Source organism: Staurois parvus, unplaced genomic scaffold (genome assembly GCF_062004578.1).
Source record: "Staurois parvus isolate SC_StPar_1 unplaced genomic scaffold, SC_StPar_1.0 ptg000048l, whole genome shotgun sequence".
Taxonomy (NCBI): domain Eukaryota; kingdom Metazoa; phylum Chordata; class Amphibia; order Anura; family Ranidae; genus Staurois; species Staurois parvus.
The window spans coordinates 3,832,996-3,858,569 of NW_028317844.1; the positions used below are offsets into that span (position 1 = coordinate 3,832,996).

Genomic DNA, 25,574 nt, shown 5'->3' on the forward strand with positions numbered 1-25,574 from the left:
TAGCCCTCTTGGCTGCTTTTCTGATCAATGCTCTCCTTGCCCAGCCTGTCAGTTTAGGTGGACGGCCATGTCTTGGTAGGTTTACAGTTGTGCCATACTCTTTCCATTTTCAGATAATGGATTGAACAGTGCTTTGTGAGATGTTCAAGGCTTGGGATTTTTTTTATAACCTAACCCTGCTTTAAACTTTTCCACAATTTTATCCCTGACCTGTCTGGTGTGTTCCTTAGCCTTCATGATGCTGTTTGTTCACTAATGTTCTCTAACAAACCTCGAGGGCTTCACAAAACAGTTGTATTTATACTGAGATTAAATTACACACAAGTGGACTCTATTTACCAATTAGGTGTCTTCTGAAGGCAATTGGTTCCCCTAGATTTTAGTTAGGGGTATCAGGGTAAAGGGGGCTGAATACAAATGCACGCCACACTTTTCAGATATTTATTTGCAAAAAAATTTTGAAAATCATTGATCATTTTCCTTCCACTTCACAATTATGTGCCACTTTGTGTTGGTCTATCAATAGAATACATTGGCGTTTTTGGTTGTAACATGACAAAATGTGGAATTTTTCAAGGCACTGTAGTAAGGTAGTAATGTAAAGAACAGTGTTTTCCATTGCACTGTCTATTCCCTGTTCTTATGATCAACTATATTTTTTTAATCTACATTTTCATACTTTTTGATAAGGTGACCCTTTAATGGGTTTAATCAATGAATCTCCTGGAAATTGGGCATGATCTGCTTCTTCACATTCAGTCTAATATTATACAGGGATGATGTTTACATCTGACAGTTAGCAAACTAAACACGACAAGTAAAGTTACTGACACAGATTATACTTTGCTCACCTTTAGAGATACACAAGCAGCAAAAAGAGTCCTCACTAAGGCTTCATATTCATCCTGCATCTGTCTCCTCACCACCTGGGCAGTAGCAATGGCTTCTTCCTCCATATCTTGAAGCTTAGCTCTGAGCGCTGTTATTTCAACTATGTGATCATGGGTTATGTCAGCGGTCTATAAAAAGGTAATTAAGTTGTTTTCAATGTAAAATATAATTGGAGTGAGGATGTTAGCTTGGACTAGCCAGACCTTTGGTTAAAAAAAAAAAATCTTCTTCTAGGTTTATTTCTTTCTTTCAGTTCACCCTCAACTGCTATTTATTTCTTTTCAGCTTTTTTGAAAATAAAACCCTCTTACCATATGAATCATCTCACTCATTCAATACTTGTAATTATTACTTATCTTCCCTACTCTTCAGTGGCTGCCTTTGGGGTCATCATATAACATTGCATTCAGTTTACTGTTAGCTGCTGTTCAGCACAGAGCAGAATTTCAAACAAAAACCAAATAAGCTATGCCCCACTGATGCTGATTTGATACCATTTGGACCGAAGACATCATCCATTTATTACTTTTCTGTTACATTCACTTTGTTTTTTAATTCAACTATATACATTAACTGATACAAAAAAATCTATAAGTTACTATACACAGAATGGGCAAGTTACTTATATACTGATATAAAGCATTTTTCACATGGTTGGTTCAGGTTGCTGTAAAAACAGGCAACTGAGCCACGATTTTACAGTCACCTGGCAGCCCACCTAAAAGCAAAACAGGAGGCTGTTCACACAGAAATGTAGTGCAAAACTCCAAGTTGACAGATGGCACCTTCTGTCAAACTCGTCCATCCAAATTAATAGGGCCACACTGCAACCACAAGCCAAATGCTTGACTCGCAGTTGAGGCACTTTATCTCCATTAAAAACAACTGGCTTTTGGCAGAAGCAAAGAGAAAAAAACAAAGTTGCACTTTGCAAAAGAAGTTTCGCCAGAAGTTAGAGAATTAAGTGAAGCTCTGCTGACTTCCAGCTTCCAATCATGTGCAGGCAACAATGCTTACTTGCATGCGACTAGGTATTCTTTGCAATGTAAGAAACTTCCTTGCAAAGTACAACTTTCCTTCCAAAATGAACAGCCTTTAGTAAATCAACCTCATGCACAGCAAAGAAAAAATGTTCTGTATGTGGGTAGCCACTACAATATTTTTTGTTATACATTGGTACAATAGACATACATTAAGGCTCCATGTACACTGCAGCTGATAAACTCACGTTCAGGAGCCTTTCTGCGTTTTTTTCCAGCAGCCCCTGAACTCTCCCTAATGTTTTCCTATGTGTCCATGTACACTATGTCGTTTACAGGCAGTTGAGTTTACAGTCGTTTTTTTTTACGCACCAAACCTGCGTTTACAAGTAGATTTTATCAGCGTTTCAAATGCCAAACGCTTGTAAATGCGGCTAACCGCGTTTAGAAGCGTTTGCGTTTAGAAGTGGTTTTTAACTGTTCCATATCCAGATGCTGTCCAGAGCCTTTTTTCATCATCAGAAATGCATGCAAAGTGTTTTCAAATGTACCTAGCAGACCAGCACAGTCAGTTCCAGGTTTTGCGTGAAGGAAAAAATGGTAGAACGTGCTGCATTATGCTCATGATGGGATCCATAGTGAATACAATGAGAAAAGACAGGTCATCTCAACACATACTGCTGTCTCTGCTTCTGCTCTCTCTATTTCTCTCAAAATGTCTGAAATAGTTAATTTTTTACTATTTTTCAGTGAATTCTGGGCATTTTGGAAGGTCTCTTGATGTTCTCTTTATAAAACACTTCTAAACGCAAACGCGCATAAACGCGGTATGCAAACACGGCTACACAGATGTTTTTTAACCTACGTCTTCCAGCAGTCAGTTTGCATTGTTCAGAAGTGTTTTCCAACACTTGTGTCCCGTGTACATGGAGCCTTTCAGTGTAAAGAAATGATCACTAAATTTATCGATAATGTATGATTTTTCTAACACATCTGAAATTTTCTGTTTTCAACATAATTGGTACTGGTTTTACTATAAATGGCAAAAAGCAAAAATGCAATATGTTCATCATTATAGTTGAAAGGTCACTGTGTAAAAATCTTCTAAACAATGGAGGAATGGAAGAATTAAATCAGCTGAGCTTAAGGAAATACATGCAGTGTGTCTTCTTACTGATAAGATCTTCGTTACTGATAATTCACTCATTGTTCATCTGAAAACCAGAGGTTTATAAATCTGTCTTGAATGTTTTGATCCTGCATTATTTAACCACTTGCCCCCCCTTCTTGACCAGGCCATTTTTTGCGATACGGCGCTGTTACTTTAACTGACAATTGCACGGTCATGCAGCGCTACACCCAAGTGAAATTTACATACTTTTTTCCCACAAATAGAGCTTTCTTTTGGTGGTATTTGATCGCCTTTGCATTTTTAATTTTTTGCGCTATAAATAAAAAAGACCTACAATTTTGAGGAAAAACAATATTTTTTACTTTTTGCTATTAAACATGTCCAGTAAAAAAAAATTTAAAAATCAAATTTTTGCATAAATGTAGGCCAAAATGTATTCTGCTACATGTCTTTGCTAAAAAAAAAATCTTAATACATGTAAATGAATTGGTTTACATGAAAGTTATAGCATTTACAAATGGCGGTACATATATTGGAATTTTTTTTTTTTACTAGTAATGGCGGTGATCACCACCTTATAGCGGGACTGTGGGACTGCGGCAGGCATTCTGGCACTGGGGTAAACTGACTTGGTGTCACTGACATCCCCGGTGACACCAATACAGTGATAAGTGCTAATAAAAAACACTGACACTGTACTAATGGCACTGGGCATGAAGAGGTTAACATCTGGGGCGATCAAAAGGTTAACTGTGTGCTGTTTCACTATGGGGGCTGTGTCTGTAAGCACACTGCTTTGTATGGCTCTGCTATGCAGAGCCATACAAAGCAGTGTGCAGGACCTGACGGGAGAGATCTGTATTGTTTATACACAGGTCTCTCCCCTCGTCGGAGATACTCAGCGATCACTGGGTGCCGGTGAGTAATTACCCAACCGGTGATTGACAGCCGAGGCCGCGAATGGTGTGCACACCCCCTACCCGTAAATGCGATGTCATGTATATATATGTGATTTTGCGCACTCCTGCCACCCTGTAGCAGTAAATCTGCTATAGGGCGGAGGGTGAGGGTTAATAATACTATAAATGTGAAAAAGAAATCAAATTTATATATATATATATATATATATATATATATATATATATATATATATATATATATAAAAATGATAAAATATTCACCTGTCTTTATAGTGGCTGATGAGGAAGCTTAGACTCCTACTCAATGGTCATACTGACTTACAGGTCAAGCCCAGATTCATTAAAGTGTTACTAAACCCAGGACCCTGCATTCACTATATCTGGTCTCCCACAGTACACAGAACACGGAAATGCAATTATTTTAGTAAATATAAACTGCTAAATACCTTTTCTCATCAGCAGTATATAGCAGTCTTGTGATTTCTATCAGTGTCCAGCAAAGCACTGGTTAAAGTTTGTAAGAGGAGTTTTCATTCTCCCCTATGAGGCTACAGGACCCCTTACCCTCTGTCTGGACAGTGCTGATTGGTCCTGTGCTGATCACATGCACTCTCTGAAGAAAAAAAAAAAACCCATCTAGCAATACACACCAAACTGAGCATGTACAAGGTGACTCCACATGATATGTCTTATCAGAAGATACGAGGGGGACACTGGAAGAAGGGAAGGATCAGAGAAGAGAGGATCAAACATCCTTTTAACAAAATGCAGAGGGCTAACCCCTTATGTTCCACAGTAACAAGCATGCTTTACTGCATATACATATTCCAATTTTTGATCACAGAATTTTTACAACTTGTTACAACCAGGTCAACCATTCCTCTTTTCAGTGACATTGTTTGGGGCCACAATGAGAACAGCTTTCATTTAGGAATAAATAGGGCAACGGAGAATCTTCCAGTACCAAGCAGACAATTTCAAGGCTGTGCCGCTCTGAGAAAGGCTACAGAGTGAAGATCGCAGTATTAGAGTTGAAATTAAGTGTAAGACCAGGTGGAAAGCACTCAGAGGCAGGGGTGGACTGACAACTCATGGGGCCCCCAGGCAATAGGGGATCATGGGGCCCCTGTGTCCTTGCCCACACTCACAGCACACCCAAAAAAAGCCTATAAAAGGTTCCAGGGGCATTTCATGGTGCCCCCCACTGACCCCGGGCCCTCGGGCAGTGCCCGAGTGCTCGAATGGTCACTCCGCTCCTGCTCAGAGGGGTAAAAGTAAGAAAAAATGAAAGCACAGAACAAAGCTGGCCTCTGACTTAAAATCGTTTTTGGCCATTTACACTGTAAAAAAACAAACATTAATGAAGTATGTGCAACATGTGGTCGCTACTGTGCTATCTGATTTTTATCTGAAATTTATAGTTCTGGCTGGAGTGTACAGATCACAAGTGGCTTGCTCTGCAGATCATCCAAAAACATCTTGCATTCTTTTCAATGAAAGCAAAGCATTCTGTGATTGGAGGAGATGCAGAGGAATGTCACAACCTCCCCTCCTGCAATCACAGAACATCTTGCATTCATTGACAAAAAATGTAAGATGTACTGCAGCCAGAGCTGTTAGTTTCAGTGCTGGATGTTTGGCACTGACTGTACTGTATGAGGGAATAAAAGTAAGAAATTACATATGTAGCTAAAACCAAGGAAAATAGTATTACTCGAATGCCTCTCCAAACCTGTGTCAGTCGAATCAGCATGTGAAAACACTGGCGCAAGACAGACACAATTAGCTAGACAGGCTCCAGTAGGCTTCAACAAAATGGTGGCAGTCTGCACACAGACACCAACTCCCTGTTGCATAAATGTAATAAGATGGACAAAAGATGGCTTCAGCTCTGGTTCTCCATCTGTAGAGAACTCAAGACCGTTTCCGGAGCTTAATCGCACATGCCTCTACAGTTAAGCCACGAAAAGGGTGAAACACGGGGAGTTCTCTACAAGTGAAGAACAAGAGCTGAAGCTATCATTTACCCATCTCATTAAATTTCTGAATATTACATAATACAGCAGCGGCCACACATTGCACACGCTTTATTAGTGTTCATTTTTACAGTGCAAATGGTCAAAAATTGTTTTTGTCTGGAGTCCAGGTTTAAGTAATGACAACGTTATTGACAAATAAACATGCCCATAGTAGAAATGTAAAAATTTCTCTGGTCCATAGGGCCCATACAAGTGCAGCAGTTGAACTAGTTAGGTATGCTAGCTAAAATTTGTTTTATACTCAAACTATTATTTTCCTACAACAATACACTGTTACAAAGTCTATTTGGAGACCAGGCATTTTCTGGCACTTTTTGTTTATAAGTCAGTATTTTTTGCTATAAAATTACTTATAGCCACCAAACATTCTATATTTTTTTATCAAAGACCCTAAAGGATAAAATTGTGATCTTTGCAATTTTTTATGTCACATGGTACTTGTGCAGAGGTTTTTCAAGCGCTTTTTTTGGGGAAAAAATACACTTTAATTAATAACCAAAAAACCCCACAATATATACCTAATTTCTTTTGTAAAATATGAAAAATTATGTTACTCTGAGTAAACAGACACCTAACATGTGCACGCTCGTGGAGTGGAGACAAACTATGTTACTTAAAGCGGAGTTCCACACAAAAGGGGACGTTCCGCTTTAAGGACTGGCCCCCCGCTCCCCATTAAGGATTGGCACCTTTGGGGACCCGAAATTGACAGGTACCCGCTCCCACTTCTGCTGCGATCGCCTAGGCAATCTGAAGCAGAAGTTGTCCTCCCGCCCTCCCTTCCCGTAGTCTTGTGGGACACGTAACAGGTCCCAGAAGACTACGGGACCGTTCAGGAAGCGCAGCTCTACTCGCGCATGCGTAGTGGGTACCCGATTGTGAAGCTGCAAGCTGTCACAGCCAGGTGCCCACATTGAAGATGTCAGTGCCTGGAACACAGGATGGCTGGTGAATTGGGCTGTGGGGAGGACACCGCGGGATCGTGGGACAGGTAAGTGGCTGTTTTTTAAAAGTTAGCAGCTACAGTTTTTGTAGCTGCTGACTTTTATTTTTTTACAGAGTGAGTGGAAATCCGCTTTAAAAATCTCCATAGGAGACGCTTTAAACATTTTTACAAGTTACCTATTTAGCATTACAGAGGAGGTCTAGCACTAGAATTATTGCTCTAACTCTAACGTTCGTGGTGATACCTCGTATGTGTGCTGCGAACACCGTTTACATATGCGTGCACAATTTACGTATTTTTGTTCACTTCTGCGCCAGCATGGAGGGATGGGGGCACTTTAATTTTTTTTTTCTTATTTATTTTATTTTTTATTTTTACACTGTCCCTTTAATTTTTTTAATCACTTTTATTCCTATTAAAAGGAATGTAAACATCCCTTGTAATAGAAATAAGGATGACAGGTCCTCTTTATGGAAAGATCTGGGATCATAAAGACCCCAAATCTCTCCTTTACCTTTAAAAGCAAAAGATAAAAAAAATGGTTTACATCCGCCCTAGTCCAGAAGTGACAATGCTCCGGTCTTCCAAGGCCATAGAGGTGATCAAAGACAATCTGGTCCCACTTTTCCCCTGTCACCAGTTGGCCGCACTGCCAGATTGTTTCTCAGCCGTGCTGATTGAAATGGTAAGCCCAAGAATCACCAGTGAGCGGTGGAAGGGGACATCCCTTTCCTCCCGCCGCTTCTGAGAGTGATCCAGTGGCAATGAGCTACTCAAACCTCTTTCATTAAAAAGTCATCTGTTGGCTGAAACAAAACCACTTGCAAACCACAATGTACATATTGCAGTCGGCAAGTGGTTAACAAAGAGAGATACCCTCTGGCAATGCTAGAAGTACTCTTGGGGTACCTGAACTTGTACATTAAACAGTAGTAAGGCAGTCTTATCCTCCTGTGTGCCATGTAATATCTACAGCCAGGGACGGACTGACCATTTGGAAACTCGGACACTGCCCGAGGGCTCGGGGTCAGTAGGGGGCCCCATGAGATGCCCATGGTACCTTTTTCATAGGCTTTTTTGAGTTTGGGCAAGGACACAGGGACCCCATGATCCCCTATTGCCCGGGGGCCCCATGAGTTGTCAGTCCGCCACTGTCTACAGCACATGGAAAAATATGCAGATCATGCTTTCTGGCTTCAGTCATTCGATGCTTTTATTGATTAAAATGAGTCAGGCAGCAAGCATTTTCAGAAGGATGTATCATCAGTGAAAGCTTCCATATTTGTGTTAGCTACTCGGGCAGTTTGAATCTTGTGGTACTGATCAAGATCACCATTTATTGACAGTACGCCAGCGTCCTGCCAGTTGAACGATTGCCAAAAAAGGTTAGATCTCTCAGTAACATGAGAATAAAATCTCCGGTGTAGTTTATCCCTTAAGCTTACGTAATGTATAGAACCTATACTTGAAGCCACGGCAGCTTTTATAAATCTTGATCTCTGACTGCATTTACGGTACATATCCATTCTACTGTGTTCACTTCTGCTTGGGCCTGATTTTCTAAAGCCATATGGCATTGCAGCAATGCACACACAAACCCATTGAAAAACCCAAAGGTTACTGCATTTATATTTACATTGGCTTTAAAGTATGTGGTATACTGAATTACTCAAGCAGCCCTATTTGGTTTCTTAATTTTTTTAATGTCAATTTTTTTTCGTAATTTACAATCAGAAATTGATGGAATGGTAATCAAACAAGATTGAAGAGCTTTAATTAAAGCAGTGTTAAACCCAAAAAAAACAAAATTGTAATATATTGAAGCTTACCATTTTGTTAGATGTGGAGGCTGCATTAGTTTTCTTTTTTTTTTTCATTTATTTTCACCTGGTGATCCAGCGAATTACACATTTTCTGTCTCAGGGTGTCTCTGCTCTGGATGGAAGAGCAATGGAGACACCTTTGGACAGCAGCAATGCTAATTGTAGATACACTACCTACCAGATTTATATGGACTCAATCAGGCCTGGACTGGGACAGAAAATAGGCCCAGGCACTTTGGACTGAGCAGGTCAAAGCCTGGGGACCCTTACCTCGGAGCCAAGTTGTGGAAAGCCAGGGCCCAGTCGCAAGAGCGACCTTGGCGACCCTGGTATTTCTACCAATAGTGTCAGTAGGTTTTAATTTTTAATGAATTTTTTACAGTTTTATATTTTAGTATTTTTTACATTTTTTTGTAGGAGAGAAGGAAGGAAGGAGAGAAAGAAAGAAAGGAAGGAGTGGAAGGAAGGAAAGGAAGGCGGGAAAGAAAAAAGGAAGGAGGGAAACGGGAGACAGAGAGAGAGAGGAAGAAAGAAAGAAAGATGTATAGAAAGAAAGAAGGAAGGATGGAAAGAAGGAAGAAAGAAGGGAAAGAAAGTGGGAAGGAGGGAAAGAAGGAATGAGGGAAAGAAGGAATGAGGGAAAGAAGGAAGGAGGGAAACGGGAGACATAGAGAGAAAGAAAAAGACGTATAGAAGGAGAGAAAGAAAGGAAGGAAGGAGAGAGACAGGAGACAGAGAGAGAGGGAGAGAGAGAGAAAGAAAGACATATAGAAAGAAAGAAGGCAGGAGGGAAAGAAAGAAAGAAAAAAAAGGAGGGAAACAGGAAACAGAGAGAAAGAAAAGGAGACATATAAGATAGAAAGAAAGAGAGACGTATAAAAAGAAAGAAAAAAAGGAGGGAAACAGGAGACAGAGAGAGAGAGAGAAAAAAAAGACGTATAGGAGGGAAAGAAAGAGAGAAAGAAAGAAAGGGAAAGAGAGACACAGGGCAGGGCAGACACAGGAGGAGAGGGCAGGAGGAGGAGGGGCAGCTTTCTTTCTCCTCCCACATCTGTGGGGGAGGGGGAATTCCTGTCTGTGTGTGTGGGGGGGGCTGTCAGTACTTGGGACAGCATATGCTGACAGATCCCCCGCAGTGCTGTAGGAGATAAAGGGGAGGGCAGCCGCGGGGGAGCATACAGGAGCTGACCGCATGCAGGAGATTGATATGAGAGGCGGCCGGGCAGCACATAGAGGAACCAAGAAATGCACGGTCGTCTAGGTGCTGCCCGGCCGCCTCTCCTATCCAGGAGGCCCCGGCAAATGCCCGGTGTGCCCTATGGCCAGTCCAGGCCTGGACACAATTAACAAATTAAAGCTGAACTCCAGAACTTTTTAAGCAACTACAGCAGCAATTTTTTTTTCTTTTGAGACAATGGTTTTACGTAAATGAATAAAACCTGACCATATGCACCCTTGTCAGTGTTAAAGAGGTTGTTAACTTTAGACATGAAATTTGAACAAAGCTAATCCCTCTATAGTGTTTGCTTGTCTCAATTCAGGGCACTGTAATTTCTGTCTGTTGCCTCCTTCATCTGCTATCAGCATGAGTTACTTCTGATGAGTTTTCCTGACACCTCAGCTCAGTTCCTGTGTGCTGTGTGGAGTTGGATGTGTTCCTTCCCTCCAATCAGCTCTCAGTACTCTCCTCATTGAGTGTAACTTTAGTTCTCCACCCCCTGCTTTTCAGAACTGAGAGATTCTGTGTAAATTCTACACTTTGAATGGATGTAGGGGGACAGACGATTGTAGATAAACAGGTACAATTTATGTAGCAAGATTTGTTTAATCTGTGTGTATCATCTGAGGCCAGTCACTTCACTGGGTATATACCCATATGAGAGGGTTTACAACCACTTTAAATGGTTTGACTCAACCCTCTGACACTTTTGCTGGACAGCTTGGTCTGTTAAAGGAAGTTGAAAAATAACAGACTTACTAGAAGGTGTAAATAAAGCAAAAATAAAAAGCCCAAAAGAGGAAAACGAATGCAGCCACCGCATCTAAGGATTGATAAACTGCAGTATTTAATATTTTTGTTTTTGGCCTAATACTGCCTTAATTATTTCTTGATATCTAATCTAGGTGTCCGTTTATGAACCAGCAGTAATAGATCGCTGCTCAGTTCTCCGGCATTCTCGGAGAACACAGTTCTCCTGTGAATGCCGTTTATGAAGCATATGTAGATCAGTTCTCCAAACGAAGGGAGAACGGTCTGCAAACACTGGAAAACGGCTGATTTTACTATAATCTCCCGAGATTACAGTAAAAGATCAGTTTAATAAACAGAGGTAAATTATTGCTGCTTAGTTTGCGGTCCCTCCGATTCTCCAGCTCTGGGCTGGAGAATCTGGAGGGAGAACACAGATCTCCAGTGAAGGGCTGAACATGTTTTCCGCTGATCTCCTGATTGTTATAAACTGTGAATGACCAGAGAATAGCTGTGATCCTCTGAATCGCAGCTATTCTCTGTCATAAAAGGACACCTCAATTGGAAAAAAAACCAGAAATATGGGTGTGACAAATAAAACAAAATTAGATCTAAAATCTTGTTTGACTCTAAATTAAGCTGAATAAAAAATGGATGTATAGCTGATACAAGTTTTTATTTTAGAATGTAATACACTGACACCAGCTTGTTTTCACATAGTGTAGTGATACATTACTATGGAGGAAAGTTATCTAGGCCTCTATCTAAGCTACCAGACTGCAGCTTCAAGTCTACCTGGACTTTAAACCTCTTAGGTATTTGTTTGTTTGTAATAAATAGATCTCACTTGCCTGGACAATGATTTATAGACCCATGTACAGCTACATAAGGTAGTAAACACTGGTTGCGTTACTTATGTGTTATTGCGCAATAGTGCGCAGCACCCCTGAGCGGCCAGTCAGAGGAAGATATGACTAGCCTGAAAACTGCAAATTTATAAAAGATGAAGCCTGGTTGTTATGGGAAGCTGTACATACTTATGATATGAATGCTTAGAAAAGTACACACGTTTACAGGTATTGCACCAGTACAGGATGTAACTTTATGGTTTCCTGCAATAAGACTCATGTTCAGTAACATATATCATGGTGCCTTTTCTGTCATTACATTTCTATTCATCTGGTGCAAGATCTCTCTGTAATAACATATGAGTGATGTCATTTCATGAGTACATATGAGAGCCCAATGTAGATTTTTTAATAAATGCTGGCCTACAGTTATGTTTCAGGTGCTGTACAAATCAAAAACCTAGTCAGCCAGTGGCTTAGAATATTATTATTATTATTATTATACAGGATTTATATAGCGCCAACAGTTTGCTCAGCTCTTTACAATATAACGGGAGACAATACAGCAACAATACAGTTCAATACAAGAGGGTAGGAGGGCCCTGCTCCTTGGAGCTTACAATCTAGGAGCTGAATATGGTCCTAAATCATCAGGCTGCAATTGCATTTAATGTTTAACACTGATCTCCAGGAATTATTTGTACTGCATCCTTAAATTGGTCCAGCTTTGCACAATGTAAGTATTCATTACATATAACTGATGGACTGCTGAGTAAGCTTGAAATCGCTATAGCAGCTGGCGCTACTACAGTGATAGCCATGATCCTTCAGGTCCTGCTCAGGTTCTATGTGAGTAGCCATGATCTTCTGGGTCCTGCACAGGTTCTATGTGAGTAGCCACGAACTTCCGGGTCCTGCTCAGGTTTTCCTATGTGAGTAGCCTATGTTCTATGTGAGTAGCCACAATCTCCTGAGTCCTGCCCAGGTTTTATGTGAGTAGCCATCATCTTCTGGGTTCTGCTCAAGTTCAATGTGAGTAGCCACAATCTTCCGGGTCCTTCTCGGGTTCTATGTGATTAGCCACGATCTCCTGAGTCCTGACCAAGTTCTATGTGAGTAGCCATCATCTTCTGGGTCCTGCTCAGATTCTATGTGAGTAGCCATCATCTTTTGGGTCCTGCTCAGGTTCTATGTGATTAGCCATGATCTCCTGAGTCCTGCCCAGGTTATATGTGAGTAGCCACGATCTCCTGAGTCCTGCTCAGGTTCTATGTGAGCAGCCTATGTTCTATGTGAGTAGCCACAATCTCCTGAGTCCTGCCCAGGTTGTATGTGAGTAGCCATCATCTTCTGGGTTCTGCTCAAGTTCTATGTGAGTAGCCACGATCTTCTGGGTCCTTCTCAGGTTCTATGTGATTAGCCACGATCTCCTGAGTCTTGCCCAGGTTCTATGTGAGTAGCCACAATCTCCTGAATCCTGCCCAGGTTCTATGTGAGTAGCCATGATCTTCTGAGTCCTGCTTGGGTTCTATGTGAGTAGCCATCATCTTCTGGGTCCTGCTCAGGTTCTATGTGAGTAGCTATCATCTTCTAGGTCCTGCTCAGGTTCTATGTGATTAGCCATGATCTCCTGAGTCCTGCCCAGGTTCTGTGTGAGTAGCCACGATCTCCTGAGTCCTGCCCAGGTGTATGTGAGTAGCCCTCATCTTCTGGGTCCTGCTTAGGTTCTATGTAAGTAGCCATGATCTTCCGGGTCCTGCTCAGGTTCTATGTGATTAGCCATAATCTCCTGAGTCCTGCCCAGGTTCTATGTGAGTAGCCACAATCTCCTGAGTTCTGCCCAGGTTCTATGTGAGTAGCCATCATCTTCTGGGTCCTGCTCAGGTTATATGTGAGTAGCTACGATCATCTGGGTCCTGCTCAAGTTCTATGTGATTAGCCATAATCTCCTGAGTCCTGCCCAGGTTCTATGTGAGTAGCCACGATCTCCTGAGTCCTGCCCAGGTTCTATGTGAGTAGCCACGATCTCCTGAGTCTTGCCCAGGTTCTATGTGAGTAGCCACAATCTCCTGAATCCTGCCCAGGTTCTATGTGAGTAGCCATGATCTTCTGAGTCCTGCTCGGGTTCTATGTGAGTAGCCATCATCTTCTGGGTCCTGCTCAGGTTCTATGTGAGTAGCTATCATCTTCTAGGTCCTGCTCAGGTTCTATGTGATTAGCCATGATCTCCTGAGTCCTGCCCAGGTTCTGTGTGAGTAGCCACGATCTCCTGAGTCCTGCCCAGGTGTATGTGAGTAGCCCTCATCTTCTGGGTCCTGCTTAGGTTCTATGTAAGTAGCCATGATTTTCCGGGTCCTGCTCAGGTTCTATGTGAATAGCCATAATCTCCTGAGTCCTGCCCAGGTTCTATGTGAGTAGCCACAATCTCCTGAGTTCTGCCCAGGTTCTATGTGAGTAGCCATCATCTTCTGGGTCCTGCTCAGGTTCTATGTGAGTAGCTACGATCATCTGGGTCCTGCTCAAGTTCTATGTGATTAGCCATAATCTCCTGAGTCCTGCCCAGGTTCTATGTGAGTAGCCACGATCTCCTGAGTCCTGCCCAGGTTCTATGTGAGTAGCCATCATCTTCTGGGTCCTGCTCAGGTTCTATGTGAGTAGCCACGGTCTTCCGGGTCCTGCCCAAGTTCTATGTGAGTGGCTGCTCCACTGCACACTGACCACAAGGAGTTGCTTGCTTGGCACCACCATCATTCAAAGAAAGCCTTGCATTGTTTGGATAAGAGGGGGTGGTAGCCTCACAATGTCCACCTTGTCCAATCAGAGAAATCCTTGTCATCACTGAAAAAAAAATACAAGGCATTCTATGAATGGCAGAGGTGATGAGCAAGTAAGCAAGACCATGGTCAGTTTGCAGTAGGGCAGCTGCTCACATAGAACCTGAGCAGTACCCAGAGGATCGCGGCTATCATTGTAGAAGTCCTGATCAATATACTGATTTCCAGCAGCTCATTGCATATTAATAATGTACTCGTATTTATTTTGTGCCAAGCTGGACCGATGCTAGACCAAATTGAATATGCAATAAAAATAATGCCTGGAGTTCAGCATGCTAAAACAAAATATGGTAATAGTAATGAGGTACAACTTTAACATGTCCTAGGTGTACCTTAGGGAGCCTTAAATCAAAACTTCACTCTGTCAATCAACATTGACTATTTTTAATCCTTGCTACCACTAGTAAATAGATAGGAAAGTATATTATATTTACTTGTTTTAAACAGTTTTTTTTTAATTTCTTTAGTTAATTCCTAGTCTCCATGCCTAGGCAAATGATGTCATACAATTCAGGAGTTTTCAGGAGGGGAGGAGAAGTTTTCTCAGCTATGCATGTCCCCCTCCCTGCATGCCTGAGCTAGGTGCAGATGGATTCCTGGAAATAAATGCTACATGAATCATCTGGCCACGGACAGAAATGCTAGGGAGATGTTTTTCAAAGTGATTTCTCAGCAAATAAAGCATGGAGACATGTATGGATGGGTGAGTTTGCTTTGAATATTAAAAAAAATTAAATCGCGTTTCTGGTTTGCGGCGCTCAGATACAGTGAAGTTCCATTTACATGGTCTTGCAGCTTGATGAATCTGGGGCCTATGAGTAATCCTCACTTGTCATGTTTATGTAAAATGCACGCAAAAGACAGGAGAGAAATGAACGGCAGACAACATAAAGAATAATTTGGAATGCAAATATCAGCTTTACATACATATTACTGTTGCAGGTCATTTAGATGCAGCTGACACATTTTTGAATACAAAATATATTTGCTCTCCTATTCTTCCCTCTGTCTCCTGTTTCTGTTTGATTTTTATTACCCAAATGATAGGAGAAGTATGAGAATTTTTTTTTATTTCTTGGGTATTATGTTTTCTGCTCTGTTATAGACCTTACAAGTGAAATTTGCTTATTTCATAGTTTAATAAACACAATGTTCTCAGGATGAAATGTTTTAATAGTTGCTGTACTTTCTCTACTCATACAAGCAATAAGGTACATTTCTTGGTACATGTCATAATAATGGTCAAAGTTCAAGAACAGTCATACAACAACGTAAGACTGCATACTTTAGCTGAAATGTAGGTCAGGATTTGCTAGAGAAGGAATGCGATCCCTAAATACATGAAAAGCCAGTTTAAAATAGTTGTGTCAGGTGATGTTAATACATGAAAACACAATATCCTATACTTGCAGAAAAATGCATGTCATCGTATCAGTGTCTACTCTCACCACAGCAGCCAATCATTTATATAATTGCTTAAACCTGTAGTCCTTAATACATCTTTTAAAGCAAACCCATAGAGAAATAATGTGAATGCTGCTGTTGTTGACCTCTATCTATAAAATGCTATTGGTCTGGCTATCAGGGTGGTCCAATGACTTTTACATTTTTGGAGCTTTGACCAAACATGTATGTAAGGCATTCTGACTTCACTCTGACTTTCTAATCTGTAGGCCTGTTCTGGTCAGTTACTCAGAAGGTATTAGAGCCAGCCAGGCATCTGATATATTTACAAAGTGGTTGGAAATTGCAACCTGTATTTTGTAACTACAGGTTTCCTCCAAATAAATGTTTGTTAACCAGAGTTACAGAAACAATATATCTGAGAATAAGTGAATGCTGTTTTTGATATATACAGTTAATACTTTAGTTTATCAATAGTGCAAACAAGGACAAAAAGAATACAGTCAGAACAAACTGCGTAAAGCTTATAGAGTACATATTGATTTACAATACACTTAGGTTTATAGTTAGGCAACATGATGTCATGATGTCAACATGTATGTTTAGGGAGAACATTATATACAGTCTGTGTAATTGATATTAGTCTCAGTTGTCCACAGTCCTCTATGTATGTGAGCTGACTCTTGTCTCGGGGCTCTGCTGCAGGGTGAAAAGGGTAACTCCTGACAGAAGACTAAAAAGGTAGGAGTGCTATCTGTTTGTTGTGGGAAACCCTTGTTAGAAACTGACCTTAGTTAGTGGTTTAAACAAGCAGATGTTTTGTTTGTTTTATGCTATTACTTACTATATATATATATATATATATATATATATATATATATATATACACACACATTTACCAGGGGAAAATACAGTGCTTGAGCAACCTGTGCTACCAAAGTGCAAAGTGCTTCTTCTACAAAGATGCTGGAATTATGATGTGCTAATCCATATCTTAATTGGTTTTAGACACTAGCCCAATGGGAGTATAATGGGGATTAAGATTAGTGAATTGCACCTTGCTATCTCCTAGAAAGTTGGTTGTTTGAAACGTAGATGTAATTTCCTAGAGTCTTAGCTATGTAGTGTGCCTGGAAAAGACCAAACCATTGACATACCTCATATAGTTTATTTTCATTTCTCCTCTGCTCTCCTACTGTTACTCCAAGCATCTCCTGTAACAAAAGACATAAAGTAAGCAGATGAATAGCTTGATTTCATGTCCAATGAAATATTCATGGTATACTTTTGTTTCAATGAGCTATTTATTAGCGAAAAAAAAAAAAAAAAAAGATAGATAGGATAGAACGATAGATAGATAGATTTGTTTCAAACAGTTTTAATAATCACCAACCACCAAAAATGTAATTAATATTCTGTGTTTCATAAGGTGACACACCTGCTCTTTGTGGTACAACAACTGATGTTCTTGTTGAAGAAGGTTTTCATAAAACATGGAGTAGGCCTCATAGTTGCTCCGCTCTCTCGCCATGATATTACAAGCCAGTGATGTAAGACAATGTTCTAAATGTTCTTTTCTAAAAATCACCTAGATGATTGCATGAAGATGCATAATAACAACAAGAATCATGAGAAAGAAAAAGAGTAAGTGCTGCTAGCACAAATCTAGAAAAGGGAAAAGACAAAAACATGCACAAGCGAAAAACAACACAGGAAGCATTATGAACAAAATACACAGGCACATAATTATTCAATAAAACATAAAACAATACAACAAGCACTGATGAGTGAAGCAAAGTACAGCAACCAATACAGACACAAATGAATTTTATTGACAGCAGGTTTATTTGCCATTTTGACCATACATGCATATATGAGTTTTGTAAAATCTTCTCTTTAAATCTGATGCAAAGACCTTTTACCTCTGTAGGGTTATCCTGGTGTTCACTCATTAGCTGCTGTACAAATTCTTCCACAATTTGTGGCCTGTCAGGGAAGAAGTTTTCTTTTATAGCTGGCTTCTTCCACAAATCTAGTGAATTAAATGGAAAAATAAAAAAACATGGAAAAATATGGCTGAGCCGATACAATATTTCCCCTACATTATGACAAATGCTTAACACATACATCAGCTTGTTATAAATGCCAGTTTGGATAGGTTCTACATTTTTAAAGACCACGACTTTGTTTACATAAAAAAATGGTATGTAGTTGAATCAAAATTAATCTGACCAATCGCAAGATACACTTTACTGGATAGGTCAACTGATCCTTAATTTTCACTACATGTGTTATTACATGGAACCAGCTTGCAGGTCTAGAGTTCCACTGGTTGCATGCTTTTTCCAGCTCAGTCATTATACTTACAGTGAGGACAAACTTTAGCTGGACTGTCATGAAATCCTGCAAGGGAAGTAAAGATGGGCAGAAGTATTTCTGTTCATGACATACTACTTTTCTAACTGTGTAGTAGTACGCTGCTAGCCCAAGGTCAGACTTTTGCTTTTTGGAACCTTTCCCTTTTCCACAATTCTATGAACCCAAGTTGCAACCAACACCTTTCATAAAATTAATAAGAAAACATATAAGTAAACTAATATTATTTTTGTTTATGCTTACATACTTATACAGTATGTTAAAGTCTATGTCTAGCGAAAACGGTTTCTTTTAATTTTGAATAGCATGGGACGAGACAGAACCTCCATCAGGCTTTTATTGCTGTCTGGGTCATTTATTCAAATAAATAATGAAAAAAAACTCTTATGCCAGACCATTCATTTCAGCCGCATAATATTATGTGTAAATTTAGTATACAGTTGCAAGAAAAAGTATGTGAACCCCTTGGGATTACGTGGAGTTTTGCATGAATTGGGCATACAATGTGCTCTGAACGTCATCTAAGTCACAACAATAGAAGAACACAGTCTGCTGAACATAATACTACACAAACATTAGATGTTGCCATGGTTTAATTGCACATAACATGTAAACATTCACAGTGCAGGGAGGAAAAAGTATGTGAGGCCCTAGCTTAATGACTTCTCCCAGAGCTAATTGGAGCCAGGAGTGAGCCAACCTTGACTCCAATCAGTGTGATGATATTGGATGTGTTGCTGACAGCTGTCCTGCCCTTAAAAAACACACACCTGTTTTGGGTTTACTGATTTCAAGAAGCACTGTCTGATGTGAACCATGCCTCGCAGAAAAGAGCTCTCAGAAGACCTATGATTAAGAATTGTTGACTTGCATGAAGCTGGAAAGGGTTACAAAAGTATCTCCAAAAGCCTTGATGTTCATGTGTCCACGGTAAAACAGACTGTCTACAAATGGAGAAAGTTTAGCACTGTTGCTACTCTCCCTAGGCGCGGTCGTCCTGTAAAAATGACTGCAAGAGCACAGCACAGAATGCTGCATGAGGTAAAGAAGAATCCCAGAGTGTCAGCTAAAGACCTACAGAAATCTCTGGCACATGCTAACATTTTTGTTGACACATCTACAATAAGGAAAACATTAAACAAGAATGGAGTACATGGGAAGACACCACGGAGGAAGCCATTGCTGTCCAAAAAGAATATTGCAGCACGTTTGAAGTTTGCAAAAGAGCACCTGGATGTTCCACAGCACTACTGGCAAAATATACTGTGGACAGATGAAACCAAGATTGAGTTGTTTGGGAAGAACACACAACACTATGTGTGGAGAAAAAAAGGCACAGCACACCAACATCAAAACCTCATCCCCACTGTAAAACATGGCGGAGGGAGCATCATGGTTTGGGGCTGCTTTGCTGCCTCAGGGCCTGGACAGATTGTTGTCATTGATGGGAAAATGAATTCCAGAGTTTATCAAGACATTTTGCAGGAAAACGTACGAAAATCTGTCCGCCAACTGAAGCTCCGCAGAGGATGGGTGATGCAACAGGAAAATGACCCAAAGCATACAAAGTAATTCAAGAAAACAATGGCTGCAACAGCACAGAATACGCCTTCTGGAGTGGCCCAGTCAGAGTCCTGACCTCAACCCGATTGAAATGCTGTGGCATGACCTTAAGAGAGCGATTCACACCAGACATCCCAAGAATATTGCTACACTGAAACAGTTTTGTGAAAAGGCGTGGTCCAAAATTACTCCAGATCGTTGTGCAGGTCTGATCTGCAACTACAGGAAACGTTTGGTTGAGGTTATTGCTGCCAAAGGAGGGTCAACCAGTTATTAAGTCCAAAGGTTCACATACTTTTTCCTCCCTGCACTGTGAATGTTTACATGTTATGTGCAATTAAACCATGGCAACATCTAATGTTTGTGTAGTATTATGTTCAGCAGACTGTGTTCTTCTATTGTTGTGACTTAGATGACGTTCAGAGCACATTTTATGCCCAATTCATGCAAAACTCTACGTAATCCCAAGGGGTTCACATACTTTTTCTTGCAACTGTATTTAAGACTAAGAGGATGGGGTGTACTACAGGAACACTCCACTTTTTAGTGAATTATTTTTTCATATAACTCAGCATCGATTCCTGGAGTAGTGAGTCTTTTAATCACCATAAATTGCCTATTCAATTTGTATATGGATGGGAAATGTCTTTGAAGGACTCTTAGTACCCAAAAAGACAAGGCAAAAAGGAGGATACTCAAGTGCATGCCCAATTCATGCAAAACTCCACGTAATCCCAAGGGGTTCACATACTTTTTCTTGCAACTGTACTGTAAGCATATATTTTATGTAAAGGCCTCCCTTGTGTAGACATCCAAAAGCCCCAATACTGCTGCTTGGATGTGATGTCAGCCTCAGCAGATTGAGAACTGTCATTCACTGTGACACCCTAGAGTATTTCCATTGCTCTTCCCCTGCCTACTACAAAAAAAAGTTGTGCAGTTAGGTGAAGAAAGGAATGGAGGAGCTAGGCCAGCACAGAGAGAAATTAGACACTCTCAGAAGAGTAGAGGGCTATGAGGTGCAAGGAGGGAAGGGGCTGTGCTAGGGAGTTTACTGTTCCTGGGAACTCTATACAAAGATCTTTCTATTTCAGGTTGGTCTGCTTGTGCTATTAGGAAACTGTTCTACAGACAGTATCTACAGAACTATAGTCTATAAACTACAGTTCCTAATGTTGTAACCAGTTCCTGCTAAGGGAAACTTCACATTTATATCTAGGCACATCAAACATGTCAATGTCAATATAGTCTTTGAATTGGCAATACTGTCCAGATTTTTAATTTATTTTAGATGACTCTGTAAGCCAGTATATCACTAATAAGCCCTAAAATATAAGATTTAAATATCTAATTTTACACCACTTCCATTTTACGCACACAAAATTGATGCATACAATGGTTAGCCTATAATGTATTACATATTGATTTGATTAGTAAAGTTGTCCAGCAATAGGGTGGATTTATTAAAAGGTTAATTAAAAGAAAAGTGACAAATGTCATAGCTTCTAATCACACTCCAGCTATTATGACATCACACATGTTGTTCCATCCTAAGTAAACCCTGAAGAAAAGTTATTTTAGCAGTTTCACAGTTGTCACCTGTTGGAAGCCCTCTCCCTTCTCTTGTTCTTTCAGATACCACTAATGTCATCTCTTTTGCAATCTTTTTCTGTACATCAAGGATCATATCGCTTTCAAAACTTTCCAATATTTTCTGAAGCTGGAAAAAAGATCTTCGATTAACATGTAACACAGCTGTTGGCAGTTATAATATTTTAAATTAGAAAGTACAGGGTCTTTTTAAAAAAAAAATGATTCTCTGAATTAAAACCCAACTCTAGCATGGACAAAAAGATTAGTGCTGGACCTCCCTGCATTAGATGAAAATAAATACGTAGCTCCGGCTACTATGCTTACCTTATGTCTATTGCTTTCTGCTATTTCACCTGCTCAGGGTTTTAGTGCCACTACTCTTCCAGGCTTAATGATGGTCATTGTCATTCAACACAATTCCGTGTAAATTATAAGCAAATGGAGGGCACCCAAGCCCAGAGCTGGGCTTTAGCAATATGATAATTTGTTCTAAAGTGTAGTAAGGTTTTTGTTTTTTATGTTAAAATTTACATAATTTCTATGAGGCATGCCAAAGGGTGTAAGCATAGATCACGTTGCTTTGAAACCAGCATTGCACATACACAAAATAACATACCCTGTAACTATTACCATAAAAAATGTATTTCCACTTAAAAATGTTTCTATTGCTTAGTCAGTTTTTTCTACAGGCATTATGATATAATTATATACTTAAATCAAAGACTGAGCAACATTTTATGACGCATGTTTTACAGTTCATAACTATTAACCTATCTTATTAGCTTGTTTTTTGCCATCAGCTCATTTGTTTCTTGGACTCTGAAGTGAACTCTAAATTCAGAAAGGGCAGCAAACAAGGGATAGCTGAGAAAAAAAACACAGGGGGTTATTTACTAAAGCTGGAGAATGCAAAATCATGCTCACTTCTGCATAGGAATCAATCAGCTTCTAACCTCAGCATGTTCAGTTAATCTTTGGCAATAAAACCTGAAAGCTGATTGGTTTCTATGCAGAAGTGAGCCTGATTTTGCACTCCCCAGATTTAGTAAATAAACCCCAGAGGGTCTTAGCCCTGAAGTCAGCTAATCAGTTTAAAAAAAATAGGCATACTGGCAAATCTGCAAATTGCAATTTTTTTGGTCCTTCTATATATAAACAGGCAAGTTTGTCCAATGTACAAAGAATCATAGAGTTCCCCCACGGACTAAACATATCTACATGATTAATCCGCAGGCCAATGTTGGCAAAAATTAATGTAAAAAAGGGATGAATTGCCAATTTTCCCAAATCGCCCATCCCTATCAGGGAATTCTGGTCCGTAGCAACTGAATGAATATAGTTTCAGAGAAGCACAGAACATGATAACAAAGGCAATGGCTGATTTTATTTTACCCTTGAGTATTATTTTATTATTTAAAATTGTAAAAAGTCTGGCTAAGGCAAACGTAAGGAAACAGCTTTCTTTGATGTGATTGAGGAAGGCCTGAAATCCCCAAGGAAGTCAAAGAAATAATAAAATGTCATAGACCAAGAGGATGAAGTAGAACAGAGGGTAAGCCTCTGGGAACAGCACAAGCCTTAAAAATCCAAACACAGCCATTCACACATTGCACTCTTTATTTACCTATTGAAGTGGTAGAAAAAGACTGCTTAAGAACACTAGAGAAACTTAGCCCTGACAGAGTCAGTCTCCAGGCAGACTCCGGTGGTTCTATATCAATGACTTCAACTAAATGGACATAAATCTTTATTTGACTGAATGTTTTCATTGTGTAAGAATTCTGACATAAATTAAGTTTCTGTACATTGATCGTATTCTCTGACTCTGAAAACTGAAAATAAAGAATCCAAACATTAGAATTGATTTACTAAAGACAAATAGAATTTTCTTTTTCCAAGGGAAGTTGCACTTTGCAAGGGAAACTTCCCCATAGCTTGGTAAATGAGGTGAAGCTCTAATGACGTCTATTAACCAATCACTTGAAAGCAAAGATACAGTTTTTTTTTTTTTATTTTCCATGCACGTGCTTGGGTATGATTTGCAAAGTGCAACTTCCTTTGTAGAGTGAACAGCTTATTTGTCTTTAGTAAATCAACTCCACTGTCACAATACAGATGTCCAGAATGTTAGAAAGTAAGTGTTTTCAGTGCGGCAGTGAGAAGTTTATGAATTTAACATACAGATCTATTTGCAGACAAGTGTTCTCTATATCAAAAAGATGTAATATCTTATTTAAGGAAAGACAACCTTAAGGGCTTGTTCACACCATACGTGCAGAAACACTGATAGAAGCTGACACACTGATTTCACTTACAGAGACATCAGTTTACATCAGTTTTCACCCATATGGAAGAAAAATATATTTGAAATATATATTAAAAATATTCTTCCCAAATATATTGCCATATATTTGAAATACTACAATTTTGGCCATACTCAATAAATTTCAAAATATATTTTAATATATAATTATATATATATTGAAATGTGTTTTTAGTACAAAATTTATGAAAAATATTTTTAAAAATACATTTCAAATATACTGTATGTATTTAAAAATACAAATCTACATTTTTGAATGCATTTACAAATATATGTAAAAATATATGTTAAAATGACTTTTTTATATGTTAAAAAAAATCTGAAGAATATATTTAAAAAATTGACGTGATTGACATTGGATCTACTTCGGGGGACATTCTTTTATTAAAGGACTTGTCAAAGAATGACTCCTGTCTTTTTTCACACTATTGATTTATTTATTTCAGGTACTTACGCAGCGCTTTACACATATATTCTGTACATTCACATCAGTCCCTAACCCTCAAGGGGCGTACAATCTAAGGTCCCTAACTTACATTCATACATACACATACTAGGGGCATATTAGACAGGATCCAATTAACCTCTACCAGCATGTCTTTGGAGTGTGGAAGGAAACCGGAGTACCTGGAGGAAACCCACTCAGGCACAGGGAGAACATTCAAACTCCAGGCAGGTGGCATTTGACATTTGAACCAATGACCCTAGTATTGCCAGGCAGAAATGCTAACCATTTAGCCACTGTGCTGCCCACAGCTTTTTTTTTTGTGAATGGGTAGCGGTACCATGTTCCCCATACTCATTCACGTGCTGGGCAACCACAGCCCAGGGTTGTGGGGAAGAGGCCCTTGTTCCCATCAACATGTGGACAAGGTGCTTTGGGGGAGTGCTCCCCCTACCCCAAAGCACCGCCCTATGTTGAGGGCATGTGGCCTGGTATGGTTCGGGGGGGGGGGCACTCGCATTCACTCGCCTCCCCCCCTCTCCTGACCTGCCGGGCTGCATGCTCGGATAAGGGTCTGGTATGGATTTTGGGGGGGGAACCCCACGCCATTTTTTTTTTTTTTTGGCGTGGGGCTTCCCCTCAAAATTCATACTAGACCAGAAGGGCTTGGTATGAATGGGAGGGGGTACCCACGGCGGTTTTTTAAAATTATTTTTTAATTGCCGGCAATTCTTTCTTTTATATTCACCTATCAGTGAGAATCCCACTGACAGCTGAAACATGATGCATGCTTTTCACTACTAAAATTCCACATAACTTGATAAAATCATGATCATATTTTAGTAGCCTTTTTTAGTGGATTCAAATGTTTTTTTTTAAAATGCTATGCGGTATCTTACCGCATACTCGGATGCAGTAGGATACCGTTTAGTGAATTGTGCCCTGGATATGGACCAGTCAAAAAACGCTTCTAAACGCAAACGCTTCTAAACGCGGTTAACCGTGTTTACAACTGTTTACAAGCATTTGGCGTTTGAATCTACTCCTGAATGCAAGTTTGGTGCATTTAAAGAAACAACTGTAAACTCAACTGCCTGTAAATGACTCTGTGTACATGGACACATAGGAAAACATGCTGAAAAAATTGCAGAAAAGCTCCTGAACGTGACTTTATCAGCTGCAGTGTACATGAACACTAAAAGGTATACAAAACAATAAGTGAGTTCATTAATTCTCAGTTACAAAATTGAATGCTGAAGATCTAAATGGTGAGATATTACCTAATACTACAGTATTGTAACCACAGACTTCCTGAATGTAGTTTCTCAGAGCTGCAAAAGGCTCAATCATTGCTATGTGGTCTTGTATGTCTAAATACAGGAAGCATATAAAAAGGCTTAGATTGCTTGTGACACTCAGAAAGTGTCTTCGATTCAGTTATATTAGCACTTTTTTCTCTAAAAAACAGAGAAAAAACCCTAAAAATTA

General features: G+C 39.8%; 1 protein-coding gene across 1 annotated transcript in view; it reads right to left on the reverse strand.

Annotated features, from left to right (window-relative positions):
* Nucleotides 1–25,574, reverse strand: part of LOC149470307 (uncharacterized) — a 133,976-nt gene that overhangs the window by 15,126 nt on the left and 93,276 nt on the right. Inside the window, exons 35-39 of the mRNA XM_089664762.1 lie at nt 21,325–21,445; nt 17,709–17,818; nt 17,225–17,374; nt 16,944–17,000; nt 852–1,019 (exon numbers count right to left, since the gene is read on the reverse strand). Coding sequence (XP_089520888.1) covers nt 852–1,019; nt 16,944–17,000; nt 17,225–17,374; nt 17,709–17,818; nt 21,325–21,445 — 606 coding nt within the window. The remainder of the gene's footprint in view (nt 1–851; nt 1,020–16,943; nt 17,001–17,224; nt 17,375–17,708; nt 17,819–21,324; nt 21,446–25,574) is intronic.